This window comes from Microcaecilia unicolor, chromosome 3, assembly GCF_901765095.1.
Source record: "Microcaecilia unicolor chromosome 3, aMicUni1.1, whole genome shotgun sequence".
Classification (NCBI taxonomy): domain Eukaryota; kingdom Metazoa; phylum Chordata; class Amphibia; order Gymnophiona; family Siphonopidae; genus Microcaecilia; species Microcaecilia unicolor.
In genome coordinates this window covers 483,700,686-483,721,893 of record NC_044033.1, presented here as the reverse complement: position 1 = coordinate 483,721,893, position 21,208 = coordinate 483,700,686, and the positions used below count along the sequence as shown (strand labels likewise).

General features: G+C 48.2%; 1 protein-coding gene across 5 annotated transcripts in view; it reads right to left on the bottom strand.

The window, feature by feature from the left end:
• The window catches only part of MYO6 (myosin VI), a 407,005-nt gene that overhangs the window by 10,812 nt on the left and 374,985 nt on the right, over window positions 1-21,208 (bottom strand). For all 5 annotated transcript variants that reach the window (XM_030199055.1, XM_030199058.1, XM_030199059.1 and 2 more), the window contains one exon: window positions 3,216-3,347. In XM_030199055.1, the coding sequence (XP_030054915.1) occupies window positions 3,216-3,347 (132 nt within the window). The remainder of the gene's footprint in view (window positions 1-3,215; window positions 3,348-21,208) is intronic.

Sequence of the window (21,208 nt, the reverse complement as noted above, 5' to 3'; positions counted from 1 at the left end):
TCAAAGCCTGCTTCAATTTGTAATTTATATGCTTAACTTCACATTTTGTGATGCATGAACTATCTGTTGGTATGACATAGCATCACTGTGCCACCCCCAAACACACACACACACACACTTTTCTACTCAAGTACATCCCCTCCCTCCCTCCCTTCCTTGCATACCTTTGTCTCACCCCAGGTGGCAAGCTGGGCTGATAATGGAACCTATGCTGTCCTGAAAGCAAGAAGATAATCTCTTCAAGACTAAGCATCAGTGCCAATCTTGGGCCAGAGAGGTCCCAGCAGTGATGGCTGCAGTCTTATGCCCTTTTCTGGGTTTCAAGTGATGGAATCGGGCCACGCTGTCCCAATCTGCTATGTGCAGCACTGTGGCCTGAGCCAGCTTAAGTATTTTGAAATGGAATTAATTTATCAGAATGGAATATAACTGGAGCAGTTCTTCAGAAAATAGCATAAGATGCATAATTTTCATTCATGGTATTCAAAGTCAAAGATTGGGTGCCTAAAAATTACACCTTGCTGTTTTGCAAGAGCACTAGCCCAGTTTATTATGGCCAGCAGATGACATAAATCTGTTGTCTACTGATTGCAATAGAATGGGGACAAAGGGTCAGTCCGGTGGCTGAGTTATCGTGCTTTGCACAAGGTCCCCAGTTTGATTTCTAGACATGGCCTTCCTCACCACAGGTTGGATGAGTATATTACAGAAACAGAGTTAAGGGTCTCTGGCGGGGATGGAGTCATACATATTGTTAAGAGCATCCATGATATACAGTCCCAGTAGGAGTCACGCTCCCAGGCTCAAGACTATTGCTGGAATGACCAGACAAGGAACAATGGAAGGGAGGGCCTGTGAAAAAGAGGGAGGAAATCACTGTGTCATCATAAAAGAAGGCTTACACCACCCTAATCCCAGCACTGGTTTTGGGTGAAGTGAAAAAGAGAGGGGAAAGGAAAATCTACCAGAACCTGCAATAGAAAAAGGAAGAACAGTGCACAAAAAAATAAGGCCAGAGGGAAGGGGAGATTGGTGGCAAGTTTTAATAGCATAAAATACTCATATTTCAAAAACTGAAACAATTGAAAAAACAACAACTCTAAAGCGAGTACTACAAAAAGGGAGACACTTTCCCTTAAAAAGCCTGAGAAGAGAAATGGTTTGGTGGTTAGAGCAGTGGGGGCTGAGAAGGAGGGAAGTCAGGGATCAATCCTGCTTCTGCCACTGATGCTCTTCATGACCACAAGCATGTTGTTTTCTCTACCATTGTCTCAGGTACCCATTAGATTGTAAGCCCCGGGGCAGAAAGAGCTGCAGCGAACGAGCGAAGTTAGCGAACTCGGAGCCGACAGGCGCGCACCGCGGCACCACCCAGTGGCGTGCACCCGGGGTGGACCGCCCGCACCCTTTGTACACCACTGCTTTCCAGTCAATATTCCTCCCATGGCAGTCATTGTTCTGTGGCTTGCAGTTCTGTGGGGGGGGGGGGGGGGGTGCGTGAGAGAGGGAGAGGGATCTGACAGGGAGGGTTCTTGCTTTGGATCTGGGGGGGGGGGAGTGGGCATCGGAAGGGGGTGTCTCGCACAATATTCAGGAGTGGGTGAATGGGAGGGGGGCTCATGCTTGCTTCAGTGAGTGAGGGAGGGGGATGGCAAAAGTTAACCAGGCACGAGTCGATATTCACTCCAGTGCACAGTTGACTCTGCTAACTGGCTAGATTTCCACATGGCTCATAATTAGCCAGTTTCAACATGGGCATTTATAGGAGATATTCAATGGCACTATCCAGTTAAGTGCTGCTGACTATCTCCAGGAAAAGTGATTTAAACAGCCAGTAACCTCTCCTGGCTGTTTAAAACGCTTGATCTACACCATAATTTTCCCCGCCACATAAATATGAGAGTAGCATTCTAAAATTGTTGCTCCCCTGCAAATGACACATGGCAACCTCCCCCCAGTTAACTACCACCCCCACCAGGTTCTGGCACATCAAAATTCAATCCCTCCCCCCTGCAGCTCCTCCCCTACCGCCCTCAAACTTACCACAGGTTCCTGGTGTCTAGTGGGACAGGAACAATGTCTACTCCCTCCTCCCTTGTTTCCCTGGCTCTTCAAAATGGTCACCGAAGCAGATAGAAGTCTGTGCCCACATACCCCTATTAAGAACTGAGACTGGGTTAAGAGATGGATCAAATTTTGAAGGGTCTGGCCTTGGTGGGGACAGGGTTAACTTAAGGGAGGATGTCATGTGTTGGGCTCTTGCCCACATAAGGGGAGCTCCCCCATCCAGTTGGGGGGGGGGGGTGCATTGGAGAGGGGAGTTGATGCCACAAGGGGGCAGCAGTTGGGAATTAGGATGCTAGTGGGGGAAGGTGTCAGGTGACATGAGTGGGTGGCAGTTAGGTGGGGGGGAGGGAGTCACATGCTGCTGCCAGGTGGGGGACACTACTATCAGGGTGAAGGACTGATCGGTGGGAGGGGGAAGCTGGTTTTAAGTGCCTTGGGGCAGGTGTAACCATCAGTGTCTCCACATCCTCCGCATGTTCCCTTGCTATCTAGACATATTTAGCTTCCCCACATATGAATGGCCCCTGTTTTGAAACAACATTTAGAGTGTATAGATGTTTAACTTTCATTTTACCCTGTGTGTTTTTATCCTCTGTGTGAATGTATATCTTTTCTATTATCAACTGGAGCTCCTTTTCCTTTCTAATAAAATGTTTTTAGCTCGTACATCGCTCTGTTCTGCCCTCGCAGCTAGAGGGTTTAGTAAGTCACAATAAACTATCTGGGCCTCTCTAGACATTTAAAAGCTGCCATTTACAAGAGGGAAAGCTTTTAAAGTAACTACCAAAGTCACATTTTAGAGCTCTGTTTTTGGGATGAGTACTGAGGTCATTTTCAATTTTTGACTATCAATGAATCAATTACTACTACTACTACTAATAGCATTTATATAGCGCTACCAGACGCATGCAGCGCTGTACATTAGATTGGTTTTGATTTTATTATATTGCACTTAGACAGGATCAGTGCTGTGCTGGATCTATTTTCAAAAAAAGAAGCTTTCCATAATCTAACCCACATGAAAGCACAAGGCCTTCTTTTCATACTTCCACAACTACATATTCAGAATATTAGCTATCCATTGCTGAATTTTCTAGTGAAGTACTGTTGCATAAGTTACTTTCCTTTAGATAACTGATTCTTCTTACCGTAGTCTGTGACTGATTTGGGAGCACGCTGGTCTGTTTCTGCATTACGCTTCTTGTTCTTAGATTTCCAAGCATGGTAAACTTTTAGACGTCTGTGAAACTCCTCTCTGCAGGCTGCTAGCAGCTCAATATCTTAAAAAAATAAAAAAAAAGAGAGACATGTGAAGCACATTCAATGTGGTATGTTTCAAATATAGCAAGCCTTACCTAAGAACTCTTGGCACCACTGGTGAAATCTCAGACAGTTCCTACATGAAAGTTTTTTCTCCATTTCCCTCCACATTTCTTTTACAAAGATGATTTTACAAAGCTTTATACCGAAAATGCTGCAAAACAAGTTGTTTTTCTTTTAAAGGAAAATGATTTGTCTGGTCTCCTGAAGGACAGGCAGTTTTAGGATTCATGCGTCGATTGAAGATTACCTTGAGAAAGTGTTAATAGGTCTGGAGAGTGCAAGGAATGGATCACCCTTACTTTCCACACTGAAATCAGCTGCAGTCAGTGCAATATTTTATTTTTATTTTATCTGGATTTATTAACCGCCTTTATAAACAGATTCACCCAAGGAGATGTAACAGCAGGTACAGTCTAACATAAAGCTTATAATTTTGTTAACAGCATAACAATAGTAAAATAGCCAAGCATAAAAATAAATACAATAAATGAGGTAAACTTGCAAACAGTAAATTGAAACCTAATAATAGCACTACCATGAAACAGTATCAAAAATATACAGAGTTAACAGCACTGGAATTCAAATACTAGAGATATAATACAATGATACAATGTTAGCATAATACTAATGATATGCATTAGAATATTCAACTAACAGATATGATGCTAATGATTTTCTACAATACAGCTTCCCATACCGCTGGACCAACTGCAGATATATGATGGGAACAAGATGTGTGGTACAGAGTCAGTTGGGATAATGCACTCTAAAGAAAATGATTTCTTGAATCTTTCTTCTGAATGAAAATGTAAACACCTGTATCTATATTTAAAACAACAACAGTCCTATAGGTTGACTGAAACCAGATTGTTGGATCCATTTTAGATTACTTTCCACAAGATGATTGTTTGTTTGTGGTGATCCAAAAATGCATCAAACGTTCTGCAGAGCTTCAGCACTGTGTTTTCCTGGTAAAAACGTTCCTTCCTATGTAATTATCTAGGGCACTGGTTCTCAACCCAGTCAGGTTTTCAGGATACCCACAATGAATATGTATGAGATTTGCTCAAAATGAAGGTAGTGCATGCACGTTTATCTCATGCGTATTCATTGCAGATATCCTGAAACTCTGAATGGCTGGGTGTGTCCCAAGGACTGGGTTGAGAAGCTTCGATCTAGGTTTATGAGATTTGGAAATTTCAAACCAATTTAGCAATCTAATTTCACCCTTATGACATAAGTCTACCAAAAACTGATCAAACAACATGCTAGATTTCATCAAAAACTGACAGGGAGATATTTCAGGTCTAGCCCTTACTGAAACGCAGGACGACAGCAGTGGGACAGCTTGGCAACAGTGATCACACATTTGTCATGGTCACTGTCTGCTCAAAGGAAAACTACTCCAAGGCCAGTGCTGGCCAGACTTCTACAGTCTGTGCCCTGATCGTGGCTGAATAGATTTGGATGGGCTGCAATGGGGCTTTTCAGGGACATCAATGACAACTTCAGAAGTTTTAGAACAAGGACAGTGCCGGGCAGACTTCTATGGCTTATGCCCTGAAAATGGCAAGGACAAGATCAGGTATACATATGAAGTATCACATCATACTTTATATAATGAGTTTATCTTGTTAGGCAGATTGGATGAACCATACAGATCTTTATCTGCCGCCATCTACTATGTTATGTTACTATATTACTCCTGTATGTAAACTACAATAAAATGAGGAAATTAGAGAGAGAAAAAAGATGCAATTGCTAGAGTTAAAATTTGCATTATGTGTGGACATTGTTTAAAAAGACAATTTTGGAAGCCTAGTTAAAATACATTCCATGCAGTAGCAAAAGGCTGAAAGAAATCCAAATAGCTGCCAGCATGATTTAATGGTAAGGTGATAGAGGCAGCAAAGACAACAGGGATAAGCATAAGCATTGGCAAGTTAGATGTAAAAGAACAATAAAGGCAGGCCAAGGGAGGCTTTGAAAAGAAGCTTCCAAAAACTACTAAATGCCTTACAAAGTACTTTTGAACAGGAGTGGTCTAGTGGTTAGAGTGGTGGACTTTGGTCCTGGGGAACTGGGTTCGATTCCCACTGCAGGCACAGGCAGCTCCTTGTGACTCAGGGCAAGTCACTTAACCCTCCATTGCCCCAGGTACAAATAAGTACCTAAGCCGCATTGAGCCTGCCATGAGTGGAAAAGAGCGGGGTACAAATTAAAAAAAAAAGCCCATGAAGGGGTCTGTTGAGGATAAGATTAATACCTGAAAAGCCAAATTAATTCTTTGTCTTGCTCTTCACTGAGAAGGATGTTAAGATCACACCCACACTAGAAACTTTCTTTGATGTTAATTTGGAGCAACTAAAGCCTATTACTGTAAATTAATATGATGTAATAGAGCAAAACTGAGAACTAAAGAGTAACAAATCAACAGGAGTAGATGGTATTCACCCCAGAGTTTTGAAAGAGCTCAAACATGAAACTAGTAATCGGTAATTTATCATTTAAAACAGCCACAGTACCTGAGGAAAGGAAGGAGGCCAATGAAACATCAATTTTTATACCGGGATCCAGAAGTTTTCTGAAAAATTATAGCCTGGTGATCCAAACATCAATGTCAGGCAAAATGGTAGAAGGAATTCGACAAAACAAAATAACTGACCCTATAGACAGATGAGGGAATGAGTATGCATGGGTTTAGCAAAGGAAGGTCTTGTCTTACAAACATTAGATTTTTTGGAGAGTGTAAACAAACATGAATAAAGGCGAGACAATTGATGTAACATATTTGGGTTTTTGGAAGGCATTTGACAAAGATCTTTATGGCAGACTCCTGATGAAATTAAAAAGTCACAGGAAAGGAGCCAATAACCTATTGTGGATAGGAAACTGGATACAAGACTCAAAGTAGAGACTAGGAGTAAACAGTCAGTTTTCCAAACAGTAAAAGGTCAGTAATGGTCCCTCGAGACTCTGTACTGGAACGTGTGCTGTTTAACATATTTATTAATGATCTGAAGAAATAAGTAAAATGAAGATGATACAAAATTATTACAAGCCATTAAAAAAACAGGGATTATGAATGATTGCAGAAGGATTTTGTAAGACTAGGAGACTGAGCATATGGCACATGAAATTTAATATGGACAACAACAAAATGATATGTGTAGGGGAAAATAACCCTAACCAGAGGTACAAAATATTGGGTTCTGAGTTAGACCTCACTAGCTAAGGAACAGATCTTGGAGTTATATTACAAAAAATGTTAACATTTCAAACCCAATATGCCACAGTTGCCAAAAAAGTAAATAGCTTAGGGATTATTTAACATATTTATTAATGATCTGGAAATGGGAACCACAAATGAGGTGATTAAATTTGCAGACAACACAAAACTATTCAGAGTTGTTAGAACACATGCGGATTGTGAAAAATTGCAGGAAGACCTTAGGAAGTTGGAAAACTGGGCATACAAATGGCAGATGAAATTTAATGTGGACAAATGCAAAGTGATGCACATTGAGAAGAATAATCCAAATCATAGTTACCTGATACTAAGATCCACCTTAGGAGTCAGCACCCAGGAAAAATATCTAGGTGTTCATCATAGATAACACTCTGAAATCTTCTGCCCAGTATGTGGTGGCAGCCAAAAAAGCAAACAGAATGTAGAAATTATTAGGAAATGGATATAAAAGAAGGTGAAGATTATTATAATGCCTCTGTATAGCTCCATAGTGTGACCATATCTTGAGTATTATGGGCAATTCTGGTCGCCATATCATAAAAAAGAGGCAGAATTATAAACGGTTCAAAGAAGGGCGACTAAAATGATTAAGAGGATGGAACCCCTCTCATATAAGGAAAGGCTTAAAGATTAGAACACGTCAGCTTAGAAAAGAGAAGGCTGAGGGGAAATATGGTAGAGGTCTACAAAATACTTAGTGGTGTAGAATGGGTAATCATAAATTGATTTTTTACTTTCAAAAAGTATAAAGGCTAGGGGACACTCAAGGAAGTTACATGGTACTACATTTAAAACGAACATTTGGAAATATAGTTTTTCACTCAATGAATAGTTAAGCCCTGGAACTCGTTTCCAGAGGACGTGGTATCAGCAGTTAGTGTATCTGGGTCTAAAAAAGAATTGGACAAGTTCCTATAGGAAAAGTCCATAATCTGCTAATGAGACACATGGAGAAAGCCACTGCTCTTCCCTAGGATCAGCAGCATGACTCTTGCTACTATTTGGGATTCTATCAGGTACTTGTGACCTGAATTGGCCACTGCTGGAAGCAGGGTATTGTGCTAAATGGACCATTGGTTTGACCCAGAATGGCTATTCTTATATTCTTATGACAAAACTCAGAATGTCATTATGCTCCTACATAAGTCTATATTGTGACACACCTTGAATATTCTGTGCTGTTATGGTCACAAAGTAGGGAAGTTATCAACATAAGCTACCATTAAGAAGGGTTATTGTCCCACAATCCATGCTATTTTAGCACAGGTCCCATTTTATGCAATAAGACCTAATTACTAATAAGCTAGGTTAACAGTAAAATAACTTATCTTAATTGTAGCCCATGTTAACCCCTCTCCCCCAAATGCCATAAACCATATAGTGGAACAAGAATGTTCACAGAAGGGTGACAAAAATAATAACGGAAGTGAAATATCCCCCCTCAAGAAGAAAGGCTAAACAGATTGGAGCATTTTAGCTTAGACAAAAGATTAACGAGAGGGGTATGATAGAAGTTCATAAAATCATGACTAGAAGATACTCCATGAAAGTAATAACCAGAAGACTGAAAACAAATTATGGAATCTGTTGATTATGTGGTCAAGGTGACTAACATGTTGATCAAAAGAAGTCTGGCCACATTCTGGGATGAAAAGTTCATGAAAAATCATTAGCATGGCAGACATTGGAAAGCCATTGCTTATTCTTTCAAATCAACTATAAGGAACGGACCTACTTATGGCAAGGGGAACACAGGTACTTGTGACCGGACTTGACCACTATTGAAGATCTGATCTTGGGTGTGATGGACATTAGCCAATACAGCATGGTTTACCTTATATTTAAGTGGATCAACTAAACCAAGGGTGTCCAATCTCAGTTCTTGAGTGCCTCAATCCAGTCAGCTTTTAAGGATGTACCCAAGGAATATGCATGAAATCTAGTTGACAGCACTGCCACCACTGTATGCAGACAGATCTCATGCATATTCATTGGGGAAATCCTGAAATTCCGATTGGACAAGGACCCAAGGCTGGACACCTTTGAACTAAAGTATATATAGAAAATCAATGCACTTAAGTGCTACAAATTTAAAAATTGGAGATGCAATACAATGATTGTTGCATTTGTCTGGGTCTTAGCAGACCCAGACAACTGCAACAATCATGACATCAACCCCAGAACCCTAAGAGAACATGCAATACAATGGACATCAAGGGATGACTTCTATTGTTTATCTTATATATCTCCCAGAAATGTTTATTCATTTTTATATAATAATGTTATAAATGAACACAAAACTTGAAAACTCAGAATATGATATTGGACAATCACATCATCATTTAAAAAATTAAAGAAGAAAAAAATTAGGCAATCAATGCCCCCATCAGGAAACAAAAGACTGAGATGTAAGATTCAAACTCAGAGATGTAAAGAACAAGCAACCAAATAAAGAACAAACACAAAATAGGCGGTTAGCTAATATATTATCATTATAGTTCATTAAAACAGTCAGACAATTTAATTCACTATAAGTTCCCTCATAATGAGCAAGAAACAGTGTTTCTGAGGGAGCTATTATAAGGCTTATCTTTGTCCTTCAGAGATTCTAACAATTGATTTGGATAAAAAAAAATAATTGCATCCCCTGATAGGAGATTAAGCATTTACAGAGATATTTTAAATCATAAAGCACATCAAAAGACAAGCCTTGCTCATGAGGATCTTAGGAACTTTCCTCTGTTTTAGCTGAGTGATTTTATTTACATCCAGGAATGCCCTAATTTTTCAGCCACTAAGTAGAATATCTCTCATGGAGAAAAGCGGTTTTTAGATTGAGTCGCAGTCTGTTTCTTACAGAAAGTCACTTTTTGCAGTAGCCCTGGAAAAGTTGGCATCTTGGGACTAAGAAACTGAGATAATACCAAAGTGTCAGATGTTCTTCAGATGTATGATTCTGATTGATCCCCACAATCAAAGAGAGATGGCAAATGAAACAGATTCTCTTGGAACACTCAAGACTAATAAAGTAAAGATACATACCTGTAGCAGGTATTCTCCGAGGACAGCAGGCTGATTGTTCTCACATGTGGGTCGACGGCCGCGTCGGCCAGGGAACTGGCATTTTGCAAGCAAAATATAAAAAAAAGTCTTGCTAGAGTCTTCTGGCATGTGAGCAGTGCACACCACGCATGCATGAACCGATTTCCCGCCCATTGCGTGAACGCGTTCCTCAGTTAAATCAAAAGCATAAAAAGAAACAATAACAACTCCAAAGGGGAGGTGGGCGGGTTTGTGAGAACAATCAGACTGCTGTCCTCGGAGAAAGGGTATGATACATACCTGTAGCAGTTGTTCTCCGAGGACAGCAGGCTGATTGTTCTCACGACTGGGTGACGTCCGCGGCAGCCCCCACCAACCGGAAATAAGCTTCGCGGGACGGTCGACACGCAGGGCACGCCCACCGCGCATGCGCGGCCGTCTTCCCGCCCGTGCGCGACCGCTCCCGCCAGTTGAATGACTAGCAAAAAATATGAAATACACAACTCCAAAGGGGAGGAGGGAGGGAAGGTGAGAACAATCAGCCTGCTGTCCTCGGAGAACAACTGCTACAGGTATGTATCATACCCTTTCTCCGAGGACAAGCAGGCTGCTTGTTCTCACGACTGGGGTATCCCTAGCTCTCAGGCTCACTCAAAACAAGAACCCAGGTCAATTGAACCTCGCAACGGCGAGGAAACAACAGAAATTGACCTACGAAGAACAACTAACTGAGAGTGCAGCCTGACCAGAATAAATTCGGGTCCTGGAGGGTGGAGTTGGATTTACACCCCAAACAGATTCTGCAGCACCGACTGCCCGAACCGACTGTCGCGTCGGGTATCCTGCTGGAGGCAGTAATGAGATGTGAATGTGTGGACAGATGACCACGTCGCAGCCTTGCAGATCTCTTCAATAGTGGCTGACTTCAAGTGGGCCACCGACGCTGCCAGGGCTCTGACACTATGAGCCGTGACATGACCCTCAAGAGTCAGCCCAGCCTGGGCGTAAGTGAAGGAAATGCAATCTGCTAGCCAATTGGAGATGGTGCGTTTCCCGACAGCGACCCCTAGCCTGTTAGGGTCGAAAGAAACAAACAGTCTGTGGGGCTGTGTCCGCTCCAAGTAGAAGGCCAATGCTCTCTTGCAGTCCAATGTGTGCAACTGACGTTCAGCAGGGCGGGTATGCGGCCTGGGGAAGAATGTTGGCAAGACAATTGACTGGTTAAGATGGAACTCCGACACCACCTTCGGCAGGAACTTTGGGTGGGTGCGGAGCACTACTCTGTTGTGATGAAATTTGGTATATGGAGCATGAGCTACTAGGGCTTGAAGCTCACTGACCCTACGAGCTGAAGTAACTGCCACCAAGAAAATGACCTTCCAGGTCAAGTACTTCAGATGGCAGGTATTCAGTGGCTCAAAAGGAGGTTTCATCAGCTGGGTGAGGACGACGTTGAGATCCCATGACACAACAGGAGGCTTGATAGGGGGCTTTGACAAAAGCAAGCCTCTCATGAATCGAACGACTAAAGGCTCTCCAGAGATGGCTTTTCCTTCCACACGATAATGGTAAGCACTAATCGCACTAAGGTGATTCCTTACTGAGTTGGTCTTGAGGCCAGACTCTGATAAGTGCAGAAGGTATTCAAGCAGGTTCTGTGCAGGGCAAGAACGAGGTTCTAGGGCCATGCTCTCACACCACACGACAAACCTCCTCCACTTGAAAAAGTAACTCTTTTTAGTGGAATCCTTCCTAGAGGCAAGCAAGACCCGGGAGACACCCTCAGACAGACCCAACGCAGTGAAGTCTACGCCCTCAACATCCAGGCCGTGAGAGCCAGAGACTGGAGGTTGGGGTGCAGCAACGCTCCGTCGTTCTGCGAAATGAGAGTCGGAAAACACTCCAATCTCCACGGTTCTTCGGAGGACAACTCCAGAAGAAGAGGGAACCAGATCTGGCGGGGCCAAAAGGGCGCGATCAGAATCATGGTGCCGCGGTCTTGCTTGAGCTTCAGTAAGGTCTTCCCCACCAAAGGTATGGGAGGATAAGCATACAGGAGGCCGGTCCCCCAATGGAGGAGAAAGGCATCCGACGCTAGTCTGCCGTGTGCCTGAAGTCTGGAACAGAACAGAGGCAGCTTGTGGTTGGTCTGAGAGGCGAAAAGGTCCACCGAGGGGGTGCCCCACGCTCGGAAGATCTTGCGTACCACTCTGGCATGGAGCGACCACTCGTGCGGTTGCATGACTCTGCTCAGTCTGTCGGCCAGACTGTTGTTTACGCCTGCCAGGTACGTGGCTTGGAGGAGCATGCCGAACCGACACGCCCAACGCCACATCCCGACGGCCTCCTGGCACAGGGGGCGAGATCCGGTGCCCCCCTGCTTGTTGACGTAATACATTGCAACCTGATTGTCTGTCCGAATTTGGATAATTTGACAGGACAGCCGATCTCTGAAAGCCTTCAGTGCGTTCCAGATCGCTCGGAGCTCCAGGAGGTTGATCTGCAGATCCTTTTCCTGGAGGGACCACAGACCCTGAGTGTGGAGCCCATCGACATGGGCTCCCCACCCCAGGCGAGATGCATCCGTCGTCAGCACTTTCGTGGGCTGCGGAATTTGGAATGGACGTCCCAGGGTCAAATTGGTCCGGATGGTCCACCAGAGCAGTGAAGTGCGGCAACTGGTGGAGAGGCGGATGACATCTTCTAGATTCCCGGTGGCTTGAAACCACTGGGAAGCTAGGGTCCATTGAGCAGATCTCATGTGAAGACGAGCCATGGGAGTCACATGAACTGTGGAGGCCATATGACCCAGAAGTCTCAACATCTGCCGAGCTGTGACCTGCTGAGACGCTCTGGTCTGCGAAGCCAGGGCCAAGAGATTGGTAGCCCTCGCTTCGGGAAGGTAGGCCTGAGCCGTCTGGGTATTCAGCAGCGCTCCTATGAATTCCAGAGACTGAGTAGGCTGGAGATGGGACTTTGGGTAATTTATCACAAACCCCAGCAGCTCCAGAAGTTGAATAGTGCACTGCATGGACCGGAGGGCTCCTGCCTCCGAGGTGCTCTTGACCAGCCAATCGTCGAGATATGGGAACACGTGCACTCCCAGCTTGCGTAGATACGCCGCCACCACCACGAGGCACTTTGTAAACACTCGTGGGGCAGAGGCGAGCCCAAAGGGCAGCACACAATACTGAAAGTGCCGTGCGCCCAGGCGGAATCTGAGATACTGTCTGTGAGCTGGCAGTATCGGGATGTGAGTGTATGCGTCCTTTAAATCCAGGGAACATAGCCAATCGTTTTTCTGAATCATTGGCAGAAGGGTGCCCAAGGAAAGCATCCTGAACTTTTCTTTGACCAGGAATTTGTTCAGGCCTCTCAGGTCTAGGATGGGACGCATCCCCCCTGTTTTCTTTTCCACAAGGAAGTACCTGGAATAGAATCCCTGCCCTTCCTGCCCGGGTGGTACGGGCTCGACCGCATTGGCGCTGAGAAGGGCGGAGAGTTCCTCTGCAAGTACCTGCTTGTGAAGGGAGCTGAAAGACTGAGCTCCCGAAGGACAATTTGGAGGCAGGGAGGCCAAATTCAGGGCGTATCCGCACCGCACTATTTGGAGAACCCACTGGTCGGAGGTTATGAGAGGCCACCTTTGGTGAAAAAATTTTAACCTCCCTCCGACCGGCAGATCGTCCGGTACGGACACTTGTAGGGCGGCTATGTTCCCGTGGATCCAGTCAAAAGCCCGTCCCCGGCTTTTGCTGTGGAGGCGCAGGGGGCTGCTTAGGCGCACGCTGTTGACGAGAACGAGCGCGCTGGGGCTGTCCCTGTGCCTGGCGAGGCCTTCGGGCCGGCTGGTTGTACCTACGCTTTGCAAAAGAATAGGGTGCAGCCTGCCGTGCCCGGGAAAAAACGCCCACCCGTGGGGGCGGGTGCTGAAGGCGCCCGGTGGGAGAGCTTGTCGAGAGCGGTTTCCCGCTGATGCAGTTGGTCCACCATCTGCTCGACCTTCTCACCGAAAATGTTATCCCCCCGGCAAGGGACGTCAGCCAGTCTCTGCTGGGTGCGGTTGTCCAGGTCAGAGGCACGCAGCCATGAGAGCCTGCGCATCACTATACCTTGGGCCGCAGCACGAGATGCCACGTCACAGGTGTCAAAAATCCCCCTGGACAGGAACTTTCTGCACGCCTTCAGCTGCCTGACCACCTCCTGATAAGGCCTGGACTGCTCCGGCGGGAGCTTATCGACCAGGTCCGCCAGCTGTTGCACATTGGTCCGCATGTGGATGCTCATATAGAGCAGGTAAGATTGGATGCGGGTCACGAGCATGGAGGATTGGTAGGCCTTCCTCCCAAATGAGTCCAGAGTGCGAGACTCCCGCCCCGGGGGCGCCGAGGCGGTATCCCTCGAACTCCGTGCCCTCTTGAGAGCAGAATCCACGACCGCTGAGTCATGGGGCAACTGGGGCCGCATGAGCTCTGGGTCAGAGTGGATCCTGTACTGGGACTCTGCTTTCTTGGGAATGGTGGGATTAGTTAGTGGTCGCACCCAGTTCCGGAGCAGCGTCTCCTTCAGGACATTGTGCAGCGGTACCGTGGAGGACTCTCTAGGTGGTGATGGATAGTCGAGGACCTCGAGCATCTCGGCCCTCGGCTCTTCCACAGAGACCACGGGAAAGGGAATGCTTATAGACATATCCCGCACAAAGGAGGCAAAGGAGAGACTCTCAGGAGGTGAGAGCTTCCTCTCCGGTGACGGCGTGGGGTCCGAGGGAAGGCCCGTAGACTCCTCTGAGGAGAAATATCTCGGGTCCTCCTCTTCCCCCCACGAGTCCTCATCCTCGGTATCGGACATTAGCTCATGTAGCTGCGTCCGGTACCGGGCCCGGCTCGCCGTCGAGGCACCGAGGTCTCGGTGTCGTCGAGCGGTGGACTCCCGCGCCGGCGGGGACGGAGCTCCCTCCATCGACGTCGACGGGGACTCCACCTGCGTGGCTGTCGAGACCGGCACCGCAAGCGGCGGCGGTGTCGACTGCCCCGGCGCCGGGCTAGAGCTCGCCGGCGCCACAGTCATCGGCGCCGAGGGCGCAAGCACCCCCGGCGCCGGCACAGCCTGGCGCATCAGCCCTTCCAGGATCCCCGGAAGGATGGCTCTGAGGCACTCGTCCAGGCCCGCTGCCGGGAAAGGCGGTGGGGCCGGTAAGGGTGTCGGTGCCGGAAGCTGCTGGGGGCCAGGAGACGGCACCGAGGTGCCGGAACCCCGACGCGTCGGTACCTCCACCACCGACGGAGATCTCTCCTCTCTGCGATGACGCTTCGGCGTCGACTCCTCTTCAGGGTGCACCGAGGGCTCCCGGTGACGGCGCTTCTTGTCTTTTTTCCGGTGCACGTCACCGGTGCCGGAGGGCATGGAGGAGGAGGAGGTCGATCCCCCTCGGTCTCGGGGTACCGGGTCCGACAGGGTTCGGTCCCGTGGCTCACGAGTTGAGGGAGTGACCGGGGCCGACTGCCCACGCGGTCTCTCTACCCCACTCTCGCCGGCGGACCGGCGGGCCGACGGGACCTGTTCTCCTGGGGTCGCTGCCATCGGTGCCGATGTCTCGGGCATCGATACCGGTACCGAAGAACCGGTCTTCGATACCGATGCCGTCGAGGTCGACGTCGAGGGGCCGGCGCAAGTTCCAAAAAGACGGTCCCGCAGAACTTGCCTCGCAACCTGAGTCCGTTTCCGGAGACCGAGACACAAAACACACGACTTGAGATTGTGCTCCGGCCCGAGGCACTGGAGGCACCAAGCGTGGGTGTCGGTCTGCGAGATCGGCCGGCCGCAGCGACCACACTTTTTAAATCCACTCGGGACCTTCGAGGACATCGACGGAAAAATCGCGTCGGCGAAGTCAAAGTCGGCAATGGTGGCTAAAATCACACCACGAAAACTGAAACCGACCGAGCGGCCACTAGGCCGCAACGAGGCGTCCCCGCTAGAAAGCGAGGGAAAAGAAGGAGCGCGTGCTCCACACGCGCAAAATTCTTTGTTTTTTTTTTTTTTTTAATAAAAGAGAAAGAAGAAGAAGAAGAGGCCGAACAGGCCAAAAGCGACGATCCGCGTAAACGCGGTCGAAAAAATCCGGCGGCTGAAACGAGAGAGAGGGGAAAACACAACTCTCTCAGTCGCGGAAAAAAAGTAACTGGCGGGAGCGGTCGCGCACGGGCGGGAAGACGGCCGCGCATGCGCGGTGGGCGTGCCCTGCGTGTCGACCGTCCCGCGAAGCTTATTTCCGGTTGGTGGGGGCTGCCGCGGACGTCACCCAGTCGTGAGAACAAGCAGCCTGCTTGTCCTCGGAGAATATCTGCTACAGGTATGTATCTTCGCTTTCTCCGAGGACAAGCAGGCTGCTTGTTCTCACATGTGGGGTATCCCCAGCAACCAGGCTCACTCAAAACAATGAACATTGGTCAATTGGGCCTCGCAACGGCGAGGACATAACAGAGATTTACCTGAAACCATAAACAACTAACTGAGAGTGCAGCCTGGAAAAGAACAAAAATGGGTCTAGGGGGGTGGAGTTGGATTCTAAACCCTAAACAGATTCTGCAGCACTGACTGCCCAATCCGACTGTCATGCCGGGTATCGTGCTGAAGGCAGTAGTGAGATGTAAATGTGTGGACTGATGACCACGTTGCAAATCTCTTCAATGGAGGCTGACTTTAAGTGAGCTACTGATGCAGCCATGGCTCTAACATTATGAGCCTTGACATGGCCCTCTAAAGACAGCCCAGCTTGGGCATAAGTGAAGGAAATGCAATCTGCTGGCCAATTGGAGATTGTGCGTTTTCCGATGGTGACTCCCCTCCTGTTGGGATCAAAAGAAACAAACAACTGGGCAGACTGTCTAAAGGGCTTTGTCCGCTCCACGTAAAAGGCCAATGCTCTCTTGCAGTCCAAGGTGAGCAAACTGCTTTTGCCAGGGCGGGTATGAGGATGGGGAAAAATGTTGACAACTGACTGGTTAAGATGGAACTCCGACATCACTTTTGGCAGGAACTTAGGGTGCCTTAGAGGGTGTGCGGAGGACTACTCTGTTGTGCTGAAACTTGATATAAGGTGCATGCACTAACAAGGCCTGAAGCTCACTGATTCTACGAGCTGAAGTAACAGCCACCAAGAAAACGACCTTCCAGGTCAAGTACTTCAGATGGCAGGAATTCAGTGGCTCAAAAGGAGCTTTCATCAGCTGGGTGAGAATGACGTTGAGATCCCATGACACTGGTGAAGGTTTGACAGGGGGCTTTGACAAAAGCAAACCTCTCATGAAGCGAACAACTAAAGGATGTCCAGAGATAGACTTACCCTCTAAACGGCAATAAGCACTAATCGCGCTAAGGTGAACTCTTATGGAGTTGGTCTTGAGACCAGACTCTGACAAGTGTAGAAGGTATTTAAGCAGGGTCTGTGTAGGACAAGAAAGAGGATCTAGGGCTTTGCTGTCACACCAGATGGCAAAGCTCCTCCATTTGAAAGAATAACACATCTTCGTGGAATCTTTCCTGGAAGCAAGCAAGACTCAGGAGACACCCTGTGAAAGACCCAAGAGGTGAATTCTAAGCTCTCAACATCCAGGCCGTGAGAGCCAGAGACTGGAGGCTGGGATGTAGAAGCAACCCCTCGTTCTGAGTGATGAGGGTTGGAAAACAGTCCAATCTCCATGGTTCTTCGGAGGACAAATCCAGAAGAAGAGGGAACCAAATCTGATGTGGCCAGAAGGGTGCAATCAGGATCATGGTTCTGCAGTCTTGCTTGAGTTTTAGCAAAGTCTTCCCTACTAGAGGTATATGAGGATACGCATACAGAAGGCCTGTCCCCCAATGTAGGAGAAAGGCATCTGATGCTAGTCAGTTGTAGACCTGAAGTCTGGAACAGAACTGAGGGACCTTGTGATTGATCTGAGTGGCCAAAAGATCCACCGAGGGGGTGCCCCATGCTCGGAAGATCGTGCGGACTACGCCCATGTTCAGTGACCACCCGTGAGGTTGCATTATCCTGCTCAACCTGTCAGCCAGACTGTTGTTTACGCCTGCCAGATAAGTGGCTTGGAGAAACATGCCATGACGGCGAGCCCAAAGCCACATCTGAATGGCTTCGTGACATAGAGGGTGAGATCCGGTGCCCCCCTGCTTGTTGGTGTAAAACATGGCAACCTGATTGTCTGTCTGAATTAAGATTACTTGGCTGGACAGCCGATCTCTGAAAGCATTTAGAACGTTCCCGATCGCTCTTAATTCCAGGAGGTTAATCTGCAGACCTTTTTCCTGAAAGGACCAGGCTCCCTGAGTGTGGAGTCCATCTACATGAGCTCCCCACCCAGGAGAGAGGCATCCATCGTCAGCACTTTTCGTGGCTGAGGAACTTGAAATGGTCATCCCATGGTCAAACTGGATTGAATCGTCCACCACTGAAGAAAATTCCGAAAGCCGGTGGACAGTTGGATTACATCCTCTAGATCCCCTGCAGCTTGAAACCACTGGGAAGCTAGGGTCCATTGAGCTGATTTCATATGTAAACATGCCATGGGCATTACATGACCTGTGGAGGCCATGTGCCCCAGAAGTCTCAACATCTGCTGAGCCGTGATCTGCTGAGACACTCGAACCATGGACACCAGGGACAGAAGGTTGTCCACTCTTGCCTCAGGAAGATAAGCTCGAGCTGATTGAGTGTTCAACAGAGCTCCAATGAATTGCAATTTTTGGACTGGGGGGAGATGGGACTTGGGATAATTTATGACGAACCACAGTAGCTCTAGCACCCGAATAGTCATTCGCATGGACTCCAGAGCACCCTCCATCGAGGTGCTCTTCACCAGCCAATCGTCGCGATAAGGGAACACATGCACTCCCAGTCTGCGTAGCGACGCTGCAACTACAGCTAGGCATTTGGTAAACACTCTAGGTGCAGACGCCAGGCCAAAAGCCGGTACACGGTACTGAAAGTGCTGTGTTCCCAGCCGAAAACGAAGATACTTCCTATGAGCTGGAAGTATCGAGATGTGTGTGTAAGCATCCTTTAAGTCCAGAGAGCATAGCCAATCATTTTCCTGAATCATGGGAAGAAGGGTGCCTAGGGAAACCATCCTGAACTTTTCTCGAACAAGAAATTTGTTCAGGGCCCTTAGGTCTAGGATGGGACGCATCCCCCCTGTTTTCTTTTGCACAAGTACCTGGAATAGAATCCCAGCCCTTCTTCCCCTGGTGGAACGGGTTCGACCGCTTGGGCCTGTAGAAGTGTGGACAGTTCCTCTGCAAGTACCTGCCTGTGCTGGGAGCTGTAAGAATGAGCTCCCGGTGGGCAACTTGGAGGTTTGGATTCCAGATTGAGGATGTATCCTAACCGGACAATTTGAAGAACCCACCGGTCGGAGGTTATGAGAGGCCACCTTTGGTGAAAAAACATTAACCTCCCCCCAAACGGCAAGTCATCCAGTACGGACATGTTTACTGAGGTTATGCTGAACTGGAGCCACTCAAAAGCCCGTCCCTTGCTTTTGCTGGGGAGCCGCGGTGGCCTTAGGCGCACGCTGTTGACGAGAATGAGCACTCTGGGGCTGAGCCTGGGCAGGCTGCCGAGAAGCAGCAGTGTACCTACGCCTAGCATAGGAATAGGGAGCACTCCTCTTCCCTCCAAAAAACCTCCTAGAGGAGGAGGTAGAAGCAGAAGACTCCCGGCAGGAGAGAGAATCCATAGCATCATTGTGCTTCTTGAGCTGGTCAACTAGAACCTCTATTTTCTCACCAAAAAGGTTATCCCCCAAGCAAGGAACACCCGCATGACCCAGGTCAGAGACCTTGGGCAGCGATCCTGGATGCTACATCAAAAGTGTCGAACGTACCCCTGGCTAGGAATTTTCGACACGCCTTCTGCTGCCTGACCACCTGGCGAAAAAGGCTCGGCCTGCTCCGGAAGGAGTGCATCAACCAAGCTAGACAGTTGCCTCACCAAGTTCCGCAAGTGGATGCTCGTGAAGAGCTGGTATGTTTGGATTTTGGCAGTGAGCATAGTGGACTGATACGCCTTCCTCCCAAAGAGTCCAAGGTTCTAGATTCTCTGCCTGGAGGTGCCGAGGCATAGTCCCTAGTGCTCTTGGCTCTTTTGAGGGCGGAGTCCACCACCATGGAATTGTGAGGTAGCTAAGATCTCATCAATCCAGGCTCACCGTGGATCCAATATTGGGATTCAGTTTTCTTCAGGATCACGGGATTAGACAGAGGGAACGACCAGTTTCGCATAAGGACTTCCTTCAGTACATTATGCAACAGAGCCGTTGTAGCCTCTCTAGGTGGAGAGGATAATCCAGGATCTCGAGCATCTCAGCCCTGGGCTCATTCTCAACCTCCATAGGGAAGGGAATAGATGCAGTCATTTCCTGGCCAAAGGAGGTAACGGATAGACTCTCCGGTGGAGAAAGTCTCCTTTCTAGTGGAGGGGAAGGTTCAGAGGGAATCCCATAGAACTCGTCAGAAGAAAAGTACCTGGTATCCTCCTCTTCCTCCCACAAACGCTCATCTTCAGTATTGGACAAGACATCCTTTAGAGCAGTCCGAAACTGAGCCTGCCTTGATGCCAAGGAACGACGTCCTCGATGGTGGCGCCGAGAAGTCGACGCCCGCCTGGACTCCGGTGAAGCTTCCTCCACCGGCATCGAAGGGGAGTCGACCTGGGTGGCAGGCGGCACCGAGGTCGGGGACCTCACCACAGGCAAAAGGCCAGATGCCGCTGCAGCAGACGGTACAGAAGGCGCAAGCACCCCCGACACCGAAGCAGACTGGCGCAGAAATCCTTCTATAAGTTCTGGAAGCAGGGCCCTGATGCGCTCGAGAGCCGCCATCGGACAAGGCTGCAGGGTCGGTAAAGAAGAGCCGGTTGCAGAATCTGTCGAGGCTTGGTACTGGGGTGCCAGGAGACCGACGCATCAGCACCTCCTGAATAGAGGGGGAGTGATCCTCTCGGTGCCAATGCTTCTCGGGTGCCGAATCCCTCGACTCCCTGGAGCTCCCGGCACCGTGTGTCAAAGGAGAACGATGATGGTGCTTCTTAGCCTTTGCTTGACGTTCGTCATCGAGAATCCTCTGTACCGAGGACGTGGAATGCTCATGCCTTCTCGGGGCCGGGTCCGAAAAAGGTTGGTCCCAGGGGGCCACCATAACAGGAGGCCTCGAGGGAGGTGGAGACCCACTCAATGTCTCACTGCTCCCAGCGTGAGTTGGTCTCTCAGCAGCGATTAGCTCTCTCCCCGAAGTCGATGCTCCTTTCAATGTCAATGCTGACCCCACCGACCTTAGTACTGATGTCGATGTTGAAGGACCAGACCGAGCCCCAAAAAGCTTCTCTTGTTGGGCTTCTCGAGACGCTTGGGTCCGTTTCTTCATACAAAGACACAGAATACAAGCAGCTGGGCTATGGTCGGGCCCAAGGCAATGGATACACCAGGCGTGGGTATCGGTACCTGAGATGGTCCGGTTGCAATGAGTACAACG